This window comes from Entelurus aequoreus, linkage group LG23 (genome assembly GCF_033978785.1).
Source record: "Entelurus aequoreus isolate RoL-2023_Sb linkage group LG23, RoL_Eaeq_v1.1, whole genome shotgun sequence".
Lineage (NCBI taxonomy): Eukaryota > Metazoa > Chordata > Actinopteri > Syngnathiformes > Syngnathidae > Entelurus > Entelurus aequoreus.
Genome location: NC_084753.1, coordinates 40,772,782 through 40,786,486, shown reverse-complemented (window position 1 = coordinate 40,786,486; position 13,705 = coordinate 40,772,782). Strand labels below are relative to the sequence as shown.

Below are 13,705 nucleotides of genomic sequence, written 5' to 3'. Positions count from 1 at the left end.
AGCGCCCTCTAGAGACCGATAGCGCCTTTCTAGAGGCCAATAGTGCCCTCTAGAGGCCAATAGCGCCTTTCTAGAGGCCAATAGTGCCCTCTAGAGGCCAACAGCGCCTTTCTAGAGGCCAATAGTGCCCTCTAGAGGCCAATAGTGCCCTCTAGAGGCCAATAGTGCCCCCTAGAGGCCAATAGCGCCTTCCTAGAGGCCAATAGCGCCTTTCTAGAGGCCAATTGTGCCTTTCTAGAGGCCAATAGCGCCCTCTAGAGACCGATAGCGCCTTTCTAGAGGCCAATAGTGCCCTCTAGAGGCCAATAGCGCCTTTCTAGAGGCCAATAGTGCCCTCTAGAGGCCAATAGCGCCTTTCTAGAGGCCAATAGTGCCCTCTAGAGGCCAATAGTGCCCTCTAGAGGCCAACAGCGCCTTTCTAGAGGCCAATAGTGCCCTCTAGAGGCCAATAGTGCCCCCTAGAGGCCAATAGTGCCCCCTAGAGGCCAATAGTGCCCCCTAGAGGCCAATAGTGCCCTCTAGGGGCCGATAGTGCCCTCTAGAGGCCAATAGCACCTTTCTAGAGGCCAATAGTGCCCTCTAGAGGCCAAGAGCGCCTTCCTAGAGGCCAATAGTGCCCTCAGAGGCCAATAGCGCCTTTCTAGAGGCCAATAGCGCCTTTCTAGAGGCCAATTGTGCCTTTCTAGAGGCCAATAGTGCCTTTCTAGCGGCCAATAGCGCCCTCTAGAGACCGATAGCGCCTTTCTAGAGGCCAATAGTGCCCTCTAGAGGCCAACAGCGCCTTTCTAGAGGCCAATAGTGCCCTCTAGAGGCCAACAGCGCCTTTCTAGAGGCCAATAGTGCCCTCTAGAGGCCAATAGTGCCCTCTAGAGGCCAATAGTGCCCCTAGAGGCCAATAGCGCCTTCCTAGAGGCCAATAGCGCCTTTCTAGAGGCCAATTGTGCCTTTCTAGAGGCCAATAGCGCCCTCTAGAGACCGATAGCGCCTTTCTAGAGGCCAATAGTGCCCTCTAGAGGCCAATAGCGCCTTTCTAGAGGCCAATAGTGCCCTCTAGAGGCCAATAGTGCCCTCTAGAGGCCAACAGCGCCTTTCTAGAGGCCAATAGTGCCCTCTAGAGGCCAATAGTGCCCCCTAGAGGCCAATAGTGCCCCCTAGAGGCCAATAGTGCCCCCTAGAGGCCAATAGTGCCCTCTAGGGGCCAATAGCACCTTTCTAGAGGCCAATAGCGCCCTCTAGAGACCGATAGCGCCTTTCTAGAGGCCAATAGTGCCCTCTAGAGGCCAATAGCGCCTTTCTAGAGGCCAATAGTGCCCTCTAGAGGCCAATAGTGCCCTCTAGAGGCCAACAGCGCCTTTCTAGAGGCCAATAGTGCCCTCTAGAGGCCAATAGTGCCCTCTAGAGGCCAATAGTGCCCTCTAGAGGCCAATAGTGCCCCCTAGAGGCCAATAGCGCCTTCCTAGAGGCCAATAGCGCCTTCCTAGAGGCCAATAGCGCCTTTCTAGAGGCCAATTGTGCCTTTCTAGAGGCCAATAGCGCCCTCTAGAGACCGATAGCGCCTTTCTAGAGGCCAATAGTGCCCTCTAGAGGCCAATAGCGCCTTTCTAGAGGCCAATAGTGCCCTCTAGAGGCCAACAGCGCCTTTCTAGAGGCCAATAGTGCCCTCTAGAGGCCAATAGTGCCCTCTAGAGGCCAATAGCGCCCTCTAGAGGCCAATAGCGCCCTCTAGAGGCCAATAGCGCCTTCCTAGAGGCCAATAGTGCCCTCAGAGGCCAATAGTGCCCTCAGAGGCCAATAGCGCCTTTCTAGAGGCCAATTGTGCCTTTCTAGAGGCCAATAGCGCCCTCTAGAGACCGATAGCGCCTTTCTAGAGGCCAATAGTGCCCTCTAGAGGCCAATAGCGCCTTTCTAGAGGCCAATAGTGCCCTCTAGAGGCCAATAGTGCCCTCAAGTCCAACAGCGCCTTTCTAGAGGCCAATAGTGCCCTCTAGAGGCCAATAGCGCCTTTCTAGAGGCCAATAGTGCCCTCTAGAGGCCAATAGTGCCCTCAAGTCCAACAGCGCCTTTCTAGAGGCCAATAGTGCCCTCTAGAGGCCAACAGCGCCTTTCTAGAGGCCAATAGTGCCCTCTAGGTCAGGACTCTGTGCAGGCCAGTCAAGTTCACCCACACCAGACTCTGTCAATGTGAAAATAGTTTTTTCATTTTTTTTTTTAGCAGCTGTATCAAAATAAAAAAAATAAAATGTACATAAGCTCACTACTTTGTGTGAGTGCGACGCCACGAGCTCGGCACGGTTTCGCCCGTTCCTTTCTCTCCGCCAGGAAGTCTCTGTGCATTGCCGCATTCATCTTTCCCTCTATCCTGACTATTATGCACGCGACCAGTCTTCCTCTCAGGGAATAAAACACACAAAGTTCTTTTGGATGACATATACAAGTATTCGGCCACCTGCCTTGACTCACATATGAACTTGAAGTGCCATCCCATTCCTAACCCATAGGTGGGTCCACCTTTTGCAGCTATTACAGCTCCAACTCTTCTGGGAAGGCTGTCCACAAGGTCGCGGAGTGTGTTTATAGCTATTTTCCACTATTCTCCATCAGATTGCCAGATGGAAAAGCGTGACTCATCAGTCCAGAGAAGGCGTGTCCACTGCTCTAGAGTCCAGTGGTGATGTCCTTCACACCACTGCATCCCACTCTCTGTCAGTTTACCTGGCCTACCACTTGGTTGCTGTTGTTCCCAAACTCTTCACTTTTCTTATAATAAAGTTGACTTTGGAATATTTAGGAGCGAGGAAATGTCACGACTGGATTTGTTGCACAGGTGGCATCCTGTGACAGTTCCACGCTGGAAATCACTGAGAGCGGCCCATTCTTTCCCACATGTTTGTAGAAACAGTCTCCATGCCTAAGTGCTGGATTTGATACACCGGGCCAAGTGATTAGGACACCTGATTCTCATCATTTGGACGGGTGGCCCAATACTTTTGGCAATATAGTGTATGATCAAGTTCTCCACAGGAAGTCAATTCAGGTGTGTCATGACAGCAAATACTACACTGCAGTATTATGACAGTTTGATGTGTGGTCACTGCCCCCTATAGACCAATAGTGCCCCCTGTAGGCCAATAGTGCCTTCTATAGACCAATAGTGCCCTCCATTAGGTCAATAGTGCCCCCTATAGGCCAATAGTTCCCTCCATTAGGTCAATAGTGCCCTCTAGAGGCCAATAGCGCCCTCCATTAAGCCAATAGCGCCCTTCATTAGGCCAATAGCGCCCTCTAGAGGCCAATAGCGCCCTCCATTAAGCCAATAGCGCCCTCCATTATGTCAATAGCGCCCTCCATTATGCCAATAGCGCCCTCCATTATGCCAATAGCGCCCTCCATTAGGTCAATAGCGCCCTCCATTAGGCCAATAGCGCCCTCTAGAGGCCAATAGCGCCCTCCATTAGGCCAATAGCGCCCTCCATTAGGTCAATAGCGCCCTCCATTAGGCCAATAGCGCCCTCTAGAGGCCAATAGCGCCCTCTATTAGGCCAATAGCACCCTCTAGAGGCCAATAGCACCCTCCATTATGCCAATAGCGCCCTCCATTAAGCCAATAGCGCCCTCTAGATGCCAATAGCGCCCTCCATTATGCCAATAGCGCCCTCCATTATGCCAATAGCGCCCTCCATTAAGCCAATAGCGCCCTCCATTAGGTCAATAGCGCCCTCCATTAGGTCAATAGCGCCCTCCATTAGGCCAATAGCGCCCTCTAGATGCCAATAGCGCCCTCCATTAGGTCAATAGCGCCCTCCATTATGCCAATAGCGCCCTCCATTATGCCAATAGCGTCATCCATTATGCCAATAGCGCCCTCCATTGTGCCAATAGCGCCCTCCATTATGCCAATAGCGCCCTCTAGAGGCCAATAGCGCCCTCCATTGTGCCAATAGCGCCCTCTATTATGCCAATAGCGTCATCCATTATGCCTATTGCGCCCTCCATTATGCCAATAGCGCCCTCTAGAGGCCAATAGCGCCCTCCATTAAGCCAATAGTGCCCTCCATTAGGTCAATAGCGCCCTCCATTATGCCAATAGCGCCCTCTAGAGGGCAATAGCGCCCTCCATTAGGCCAATAGCGCCCTCCATTATGCCAATAGCGCCCTCCATTGTGCCAAAAGCGCCCTCCATTGTGCCAATAGCGCCCTCTAGAGACCAATACCGCCTCCATTAAGCCAATAGCGCCCTGCATTAGGCCAATAGCGCCCTCTAGAGGCCTATAGCGCCTTTCTAGAGGCCTATAGCTCCTTTCTAGAGGCCAATAGCGCCCTCTAGAGGCCTATAGCGCCTTTCTAGAGGCCTATAGCTCCTTTCTAGAGGCCAATAGCGCCCTCTAGAGGCCAATAGCGCCCTATAGAGGCCAATAGCGCCCTCTAGAGGCCAATAGCGCCTTTCCAGAGGCCAATAGTGCCCTCTAGAGGCCAATAGCGCCTTTCTAGAGGCCAATAGCGCCTTTCTAGAGGCCAATAGCGCCCTCTATGGGTCAATAGCGTCCTCTATGGGTCAATAGCACCCTCTAGAGACCAATACTGCCCTCCGTTAGGCCATTAGCGCCCTCCATTAGGCCAATAGCGCCCTCTAGAGGCCTATAGCGCCTTTCTAGAGGCCTATAGCTCCTTTCTAGAGGCCAATAGCGCCCTCTAGAGGTCAATAGCGCCTTTCTAGAGGCCAATAGTGCCCTCTAGAGACCAATAGCGCCTTTGTAGAGGCCAATAGCGCCTTTGTAGAGGCCAATAGCGCCCTCTATGGGTCAATAGCGCCCTCTATGGGTCAATAGCGCCCTCTATGGGTCAATAGCGCCCTCTATGGGTCAATAGCGCCCTCTATGGGTTAATAGTGCCCTCTATAGGCCAATAGGTGAATGATCTATCCATTATAGTTTATGGACTAGTATACATACATACAGTCATGCATGTAGTCACCCTTCATCAAACATATATTAACGTTGTTGCCCTAGGGTAAACTGGGTAACACATGGCACACTGACCCAGCTGAACCTATTGTTACTATAACAATCTACAAGGTTAATAAAGTTTGCTTCTCTTTCTTCCTCTCCATTATTTACTTTCTTTTGTATTTATCATTACATGTATGTATTGTTGTATTTGAAACAAGTGTATTGTTGATAAGGTCAATTATTGTTTTAATTGATTATCATGAGTGTTACTGTGTGAATGTTCCAGAACATTAACATGTGGTTTTCTACACCAAAATTCACCTATTTAATCTCCTTCTCCAGATTTTGGCACACTTCCACATTTTTCATCCGATTCAAACCAATCCAACTTCAAACTGTTCAGCCTATTCGGGCTTTCCCTTGACAAATTCCAAAAATTCCCAGATTTCCCAGAATTCCAGGTTTTCCGGGACATTTTCCCCATTCAAAATGAATTAGCCATTCTCCAAATTTCCACCGTTTCCACATTTTTCAACCGATTCAAACCAATCCAACTTCAAACTGATCAGCCTATTCGGGCTTTCCCTTGACAAATTCCAAAAATTCCCAGAATTCCAGTTTTCCGGGACATTTTCCCCATTCAAAATGAATTAGCTATTTTCCAAACTTGAACCATTTCCACATTTTTCAACCGATTCAAAAAAATCCAACTTCAAACTGTTCAGCCTATTCAGGCTTTCCCTTGACAAATTCCAAAAATTCCCAGATTTCCCAGAATTCCAGGTTTTCCGGGACATTTTCCCCATTCAAAATGAATTAGCTATTTTCCAAACTTGAACCATTTCCACATTTTTCAACCGATTCAAACCAATCCAACTTCAAACTGTTCAGCCTACTTGGGCTTTCCCTTGACAAATTCCAAAAATTCCCAGATTTCCCAGAATTCCAGGTTTTCCGGGACATTTTCCCCATTCAAAATGAATTAGCTATTTTCCAAACTTGAACCATTTCCACATTTTTCAACCGATTCAAAAAAATCCAACTTCAAACTGTTCAGCCTATTCGGGCTTTCCCTTGACAAATTCCAAAAATTCCCAGATTTCCCAGAATTCCATGTTTTCCGGGACATTTTCCCCATTCAAAATGAATTAGCTATTTTCCAAACTTGAACCATTTCCAAATTTTTCAACCTATTCAAACCAATCCAACTTCAAACTGATCAGCCTAGTCGGGCTTTCCCTTGACACATTCCAAAAAATTCCCAGATTTCCCAGAATTTCAGATTTTCCGGTACATTTTCCCCATTCAAAATGAATTAGCTATTTTCCAAACTTGAACCATTTCCACATTTTTCAACCGATTCAAAAAAATCCAACTTCAAACTGTTCAGCCTATTCAGGTTTTCCCTTGACAAATTCCAAAAAAATCCCAGATTTCCCAGAATTCCAGGTTTTCCGGTACATTTTCCCCATTCAAAATGAATTAGCTATTTTCCAAACTTGAACCATTTCCACATTTTTCAACCGATTCAAAAAAATCCAACTTCAAACTGGTCAGCCTATTCAGGTTTTCCCTTGACAAATTCCAAAAAAATCCCAGATTTCCCAGAATTCCAGGTTTTCCGGTACATTTTCCCCATTCAAAATGAATTAGCTATTTTCCAAACTTGAACCATTTCCACATTTTTCAACCGATTCAAACCAATCCAACTTCAAACTGTTCAGCCTATTCAGGCTTTCCCTTGACAAATTCCAAAAAAATCCCAGATTTCCCAGAATTCCAGGTTTTCCAGTACATTTTCCCCATCCAAAATGAATGAGCCATTTCCCAAACTTCAACCGTTTCCACTTTTTTCAACTGATTCAAACCAATCCAACTTCAAACTGTTCAGCCTATTCGGGCTTTCCCTTGACAAATTCCAAAAATTCCCCAGATTTCCCAGAATTCCAGGTTTTCCGGGACATTTTCCCCATTCAAAATGAAATAGCTTTGTTCATAAATGAAATAATGTCAGTTAGGAAGCACACTGAAACAATGAGTTATTGCTTGAAAGTATTATTGATGAAAATACATATTATTTGTAATAAATTGTGAAACGTCAAGCTTTAATGACAACTTTGTATCCGATGTTAGTTGGATGCTTTTGAGAAAGATGCACCTTCCTGCTCCGTCAGCGGCGGATCTGGTACACGTCGTCGCCAACCTGCAGGACGCCCGTCCTCTTCACGCTGTGCAGCTGTCCAAACAGCGGGTCTGACTTGTAGATGTGCTTCTCTTTGGGACTGCACTGTCGGTAGCTGTGAGGCGTAGACAAGTACAACAACTGTTTGTCATGCATTCTAACTCGGAAAGAAACTCCCAGCAAGAGTCAGCCAAGGATTGAGGTGGCGCCACTCGCTCCATTCCGCCTGTATAGCGTTCGGAAAACTTACAAAAACTAGTGACGTGCGATACCGCTAATTTTCTTTCAAATTCAGGCTGGTATCGGCGATGTTTTGTGCAAATATACCTAATGTGTCCGCTAAAATTTTAAAAGTTGTGTGTTTCCAAATATATCTGTCTAAAAAAACCCAGTAAAAATGCAAGACAAAAATAGCAAAAAAATCAGAATGTGATGGAAAATGTTCACTAATTAATATTAATATACTTAGTCGCCTACAACAATGTTTTGTCTTAAAATATGTCTGTTTTCAACTTCTTCCTTTTTTAAATAAAAAAATGCGAAATTATAATTTTTACTCTATACTTACATAGGAAAAATACAACAGTAAAAATGTAAGAAAAAAAGAGCAAAAAAATCGGAATGTAATGACCAAAAAGCTGAAATGTTTCACTAATTAATATTAATATACTTAGTCGCCTACAACACAATGTTTTGTCGTAAAATATGTCTGTTTTTAACTAAAAAAAAAATTAAAAATGCCAAATTATAACTTTTACTCTATCCTTACATAGGAAAAAAAACAGTAAAAATTGAAAGAAAAAATCAAAATGTAATGACAAAAAAGCTGAAATGTTTCACTAATTAATATTAATATACTTAGTCGCCTACAACACAATGTTTTGTCTTAAAATATGTCAGTTTTTAACTTTTTTTTAAAATAAAAAAATGCCAAATTATAATTTTTACTCTCTTACATAGGAAAAATACAACAGTAAAAATGTAAGAAAAAAAGAGCAAAAAAATCGGAATGTAATGACCAAAAAGCTGAAATGTTTCACTAATTAATATTAATATACTTAGTCGCCTACAACACAATGTTTTGTCGTAAAATATGTCCGTTTTTAACTAAAAAAAAAAATTAAAAATGCCAAATTATAACTAACTCTATCCTTACATAGGAAAAAAACAGCAAAAATTGAAAGAAAAAATCTAAATGTAATGACAAAAAAGCTGAAATGTTTCACTGATTAATATTAATATACTTAGTCGCCTACAACAATGTTTTGTCTTAAAATATGTCTGTTTTCAACTTCTTCCTTTTTTAAATAAAAAAATGCGAAATTATAATTTTTACTCTATACTTACATAGGAAAAATACAACAGTAAAAATGTAAGAAAAAAAGAGCAAAAAAATCGGAATGTAATGACCAAAAAGCTGAAATGTTTCACTAATTAATATTAATATACTTAGTCGCCTACCACACAATGTTTTGTCGTAAAATATGTCTGTTTTTAACTAAAAAAAAAATTAAAAATGCCAAATTATAACTTTTACTCTATCCTTACATAGGGAAAAAAACAGTAAAAATTGAAAGAAAAAATCAAAATGTAATGACAAAAAAGCTGAAATGTTTCACTAATTAATATTAATATACTTAGTCGCCTACAACACAATGTTTTGTCTTAAAATATGTCAGTTTTTAACTTTTTTTTAAAATAAAAAAATGCCAAATTATAATTTTTACTCTCTTACATAGGAAAAATACAACAGTAAAAATGTAAGAAAAAAAGAGCAAAAAAATCGGAATGTAATGACCAAAAAGCTGAAATGTTTCACTAATTAATATTAATATACTTAGTCGCCTACAACACAATGTTTTGTCGTAAAATATGTCCGTTTTTAACTAAAAAAAAAATTAAAAATGCCAAATTATAACTAACTCTATCCTTACATAGGAAAAAAACAGCAAAAATTGAAAGAAAAAATCTAAATGTAATGACAAAAAAGCTGAAATGTTTCACTAATTAATATTAATATACTTAGTCGCCTACAACAATGTTTTGTCTTAAAATATGTCTGTTTTCAACTTCTTCCTTTTTTAAATAAAAAAATGCGAAATTATAATTTTTACTCTATACTTACATAGGAAAAATACAACAGTAAAAATGTAAGAAAAAAAGAGCAAAAAAATCGGAATGTAATGACCAAAAAGCTGAAATGTTTCACTAACAACAATGTTTTGTCTTAAAATATGTCTGTTTTCAACTTCTTCCTTTTTTAAATAAAAAAATGCGAAATTTTAATTTTTACTCTATACTTACATAGGAAAAATACAACAGTAAAAATGTAAGAAAAAAAGAGCAAAAAAATCGGAATGTAATGACCAAAAAGCTGAAATGTTTCACTAATTAATATTAATATACTTAGTCGCCTACAACACAATGTTTTGTCGTAAAATATGTCCGTTTTTAACTAAAAAAAAAATTAAAAATGCCAAATTATAACTTTTACTCTATCCTTACATAGGAAAAAAAAAACAGTAAAAATTGAAAGAAAAAATCTAAATGTTATGAAAAAAAAGCTGAAATGTTTCACTAATTAATATTAATATACTTAGTCGCCTACAACACAATGTTTTGTCTTAAAATATGTCTGTTTTCAACTTCTTCCTTTTTTAAATAAAAAAATGTGAAATTTTAATCAACTTCTTCCTTTTTTAAATAAAAAAATGTGAAATTTTAATTTTTACCTTATACTTACATAGGAAAAATACAACAGTAAAAATATAAGAAAAAAAGAGCAAAAAAAACAGAATGTAATGACCAAAAAGCTGAAATGTTTCACTAATTAATATTAATATACTTAGTCGCCTACAACACAATGTTTTGTCGTAAAATATGAGCGTTTTTAACAAAAAATTTTTTTAAAAATGCCAAATTATAACTTTTACTCTATCCTTACATAGGAAAAAAAACAGTAAAAATTGAAAGAAAAAATCAAAATGTTATGAAAAAAAAGCTGAAATGTTTCACTAATTAATATTAATATACTTAGTCGCCTACAACAATGTTTTGTCTTAAAATATGTTAGTTTTTAACTTTTTTTTTAAAATAAAAAAATGCCAGATTATAATTTTTACTCTCTTACATAGGAAAAAAACAACAGTAAAAAAGTAAGAAAAAAAGAGCAAAAAAATCGGTATGTAATGAAAAAAAAGCTGAAATGTTTCATTAATATGAATATACTTAGTCACCTACAACAATATGTTTTGTCTTAAAATACGTCTGTTTTTAACTCTTTTTTTTTAAATAAAAAAATGCAAAATTATAATTTTTACTTTATCCTTACATAGGAAAAAAAACAGTAAAAATTGAAAGAAAAAATCAAAATGTAATGACAAAAAAGCTGAAATGTTTCACTAATTAATATTAATATACTTAGTCGCCTACAACAATGTTTTGTCTTAAAATATGTCTGTTTTCAACTTCTTCCTTTTTTAAATAAAAAAATGCGAAATTATAATTTTTACTCTATACTTACATAGGAAAAATACAACAGTAAAAATGTAAGAAAAAAAGAGCAAAAAAATCGGAATGTAATGACCAAAAAGCTGAATTGTTTCACTAATTAATATTAATATACTTAGTCGCCTACCACACAATGTTTTGTCGTAAAATATGTCTGTTTTTAACTAAAAAAAAAATTAAAAATGCCAAATTATAACCTTTACTCTATCCTTACATAGGAAAAAAAACAGTAAAAATTGAAAGAAAAAATCAAAATGTAATGACAAAAAAGCTGAAATGTTTCACTAATTAATATTAATATACTTAGTCGCCTACAACACAATGTTTTGTCGTAAAATATGTCTGTTTTTAACTAAAAAAAAAATTAAAAATGCCAAATTATAACCTTTACTCTATCCTTACATAGGAAAAAAAACAGTAAAAATTGAAAGAAAAAATCAAAATGTAATGACAAAAAAGCTGAAATGTTTCACTAATTAATATTAATATACTTAGTCGCCTACAACAATGTTTTGTCTTAAAATATGTCAGTTTTTAACTTTTTTTAAAAATAAAAGAATGCCAAATTATAATTTTTACTCTCTTACATAGGAAAAATACAACAGTAAAAATGTAAGAAAAAAAGAGCAAAAAAAATCGGTATGTACCCTGTTGTGCAATAGTGGCTTTTTAATCATGTTCCAACACAGGCTTTGCTACACATCCTAAAACGCAGCCCGGATCTACGCCAACTGTCAGTCAGTGGACTTGTACGAGACTCATTTCCAATACACTACCTCTCAGACTTCTTTCAAATAGGTGAAATATATTACTCTAAAAATGATGATTTCTTACCTTTTCAGTGTTTCCAAAGGTTCTTTTCTGCTGATGATTCCAGTTTCCGGGTCAACTGTGGTGAAGACACACCTGACAAGTACGAAAACAGACCACTTAGTTTCGCAATCATTCTGTTATTGTGTGAACGCTCCCAAACATTCACACAATATGCTTTTCTACACCAAAATGCATCTATTTCTTCTTCTACTACTTCTCCAGATTTTGACACGCTCTACCTTCCACATTTTTCATCCCATTCAAAGCGTTCCAACTTCAAACTGTTCAGCCTATTGGGGAATTGCGGGCTTTCCCTTGACAAATTCCAAAAATTCCCAGAATTCCAGGTTTTCCGGGGACATTTTTCCCCATTCAAAATTAATTGGCCATTTTTCAAACTTACACCATTTCCACAATTTTCAACCGATTCAAACCATCCATAGACATATACATATTCCACTCATCCTGGACATTTAAATGATCATTTTTCCAAGTTCAAAAAAATTCCAGGAATTCCCAGAAACCCCGGTTTTTTCCAAACCCTTTTTTTCTGTCGACTACTCCTCCCACATTTTTCAACCCACTTCAACCGTTCCGGCATCAAAACATTCCTCTTTAATCAGTTATTTTTTTAACTGGAAAATTCCCGAAATTCCGTAATACCATTTCTCAAATAAAAAAGTTACTACGTCAACATTTCTCAACCGATTTGAAAAATTCCCACACCAACCATTTAGAATATTCAATTGTTTTAGCATTTTCAAAAAACTTACCGCTTTTCCCGAAATTTCCATGAAATTCCCATTGAAAAGAATGGGACATTTTTAAAACTTCCACCATTTCCACAATTTTCAACCGATTCAAACCATCCATATACATATTCCACTCATCCTGGACATTCAAATGATAATTTTTCCAAGTTAAAAAAAAATTCCAGGAATTCCCAGAAATCCCGTTTTTTTCCAAACCTTTTTTTCTGTCGACTACTCCTCCCACATTTTTCAACTCACTTCAACCGTTCCAGCATCAAAACATTCCTCTTAATCAGTTATTTTTTTAACTGGAAAATTCCCGAAATTCCAGGAATTCCGTAATACCATTTCTCAAATAAAAACAGTTCTACGTCAACATTTCTCAACCGATTTGAAAAATTCCAACACCAACCATTTAGAACATTCAATTGTTTTAGTATTTTCCAAAAAATTACCGCTTTTCCCGAAATTTCCGTGAAATTCCCATTGAAAAGAATGGGACATTTTTCAAACTTCCACCATTTCCACAATTTTCAACCGATTCAAACCATCCATATACATATTCCACTCATCCTGGACATTCAAATGATCATTTTTCCAAGTTCCAAAAAATTTCCAGGAATTCCCGGAAATCCCGTTTTTTCCAAACCCTTTTTTCTGTCGACTACTCCTCCCACATTTTTCAACCCACTTCAACCATTCCAGCATCAAAACATTCCTCTTAATCAGTTATTTTTTTAACTGGAAAATTCCCGAAATTCCAGGAATTCCGTAATACCATTTCTCAAATAAAAAAGTTACTACGTCAACATTTCTCAACCGATTTGAAAAATTCCAACACCTACCTTTTAGAACATTCAATTGTTTTAGCATTTTCTAAAAAATTACCACTTTTCCCGAAATTTCCATGAAATTCCCATTGAAAAGAATGGGACATTTTTCAAACTTCCACCATTTCCACATTTTTCAACCGATTCAAACCATCCATAGACATATACATATTCCACTCATCCTGGACATTTAAATGATAATTTTTCCAAGTTCAAATTTTTTTCCAGGAATTCCCAGAAATCCCGTTTTTTCCAAACCTTTTTTTCTGTCGACTACTCGTCTCACATTTTTCAACCCACTTCAACCGTTCCAGCATCAAAACATTCCTCTTAATCAGTTATTTTTTTAACTGGAAAATTTGCGGTTTTCCCGATATTCCAGGAATTCCCTAATACCATTTCTCAATTAAAAACGTTACGTCAACATTTCTCAACCGATTCGAAAAATTCCAACACCAACCATTTAGAACATTCAATTGTTTTAGCATTTTCCAAAAAATTATCGCTTTTCCCGAAATTTCCATGAAATTCCCATTGAAAAGAATGGGACATTTTTCAAACTTCCACCATTTCCACAATTTTCAACCGATTCAAACCTTTCATATACATATTCCACTCATCCTGGACATTCAAATGATCATTTTTCCAAGTTAAAAAAAATTCCAGGAATTC

The 13,705-nt window shown here is 38.7% G+C and overlaps 1 protein-coding gene across 1 annotated transcript in view; it reads right to left on the bottom strand.

The window, feature by feature from the left end:
* Positions 1 to 6,991: 6,991 nt before the first annotated feature.
* The window catches only part of LOC133641160 (mitochondrial amidoxime-reducing component 1-like), a 30,047-nt gene continuing 23,333 nt past the window's right edge, over positions 6,992 to 13,705 (bottom strand). Inside the window, exons 6-7 of the mRNA XM_062035069.1 lie at positions 11,473 to 11,544; positions 6,992 to 7,243 (exon numbers count right to left, since the gene is read on the bottom strand). Coding sequence (XP_061891053.1) covers positions 7,117 to 7,243; positions 11,473 to 11,544 — 199 coding nt within the window. The 3' untranslated portion in view covers positions 6,992 to 7,116. The remainder of the gene's footprint in view (positions 7,244 to 11,472; positions 11,545 to 13,705) is intronic.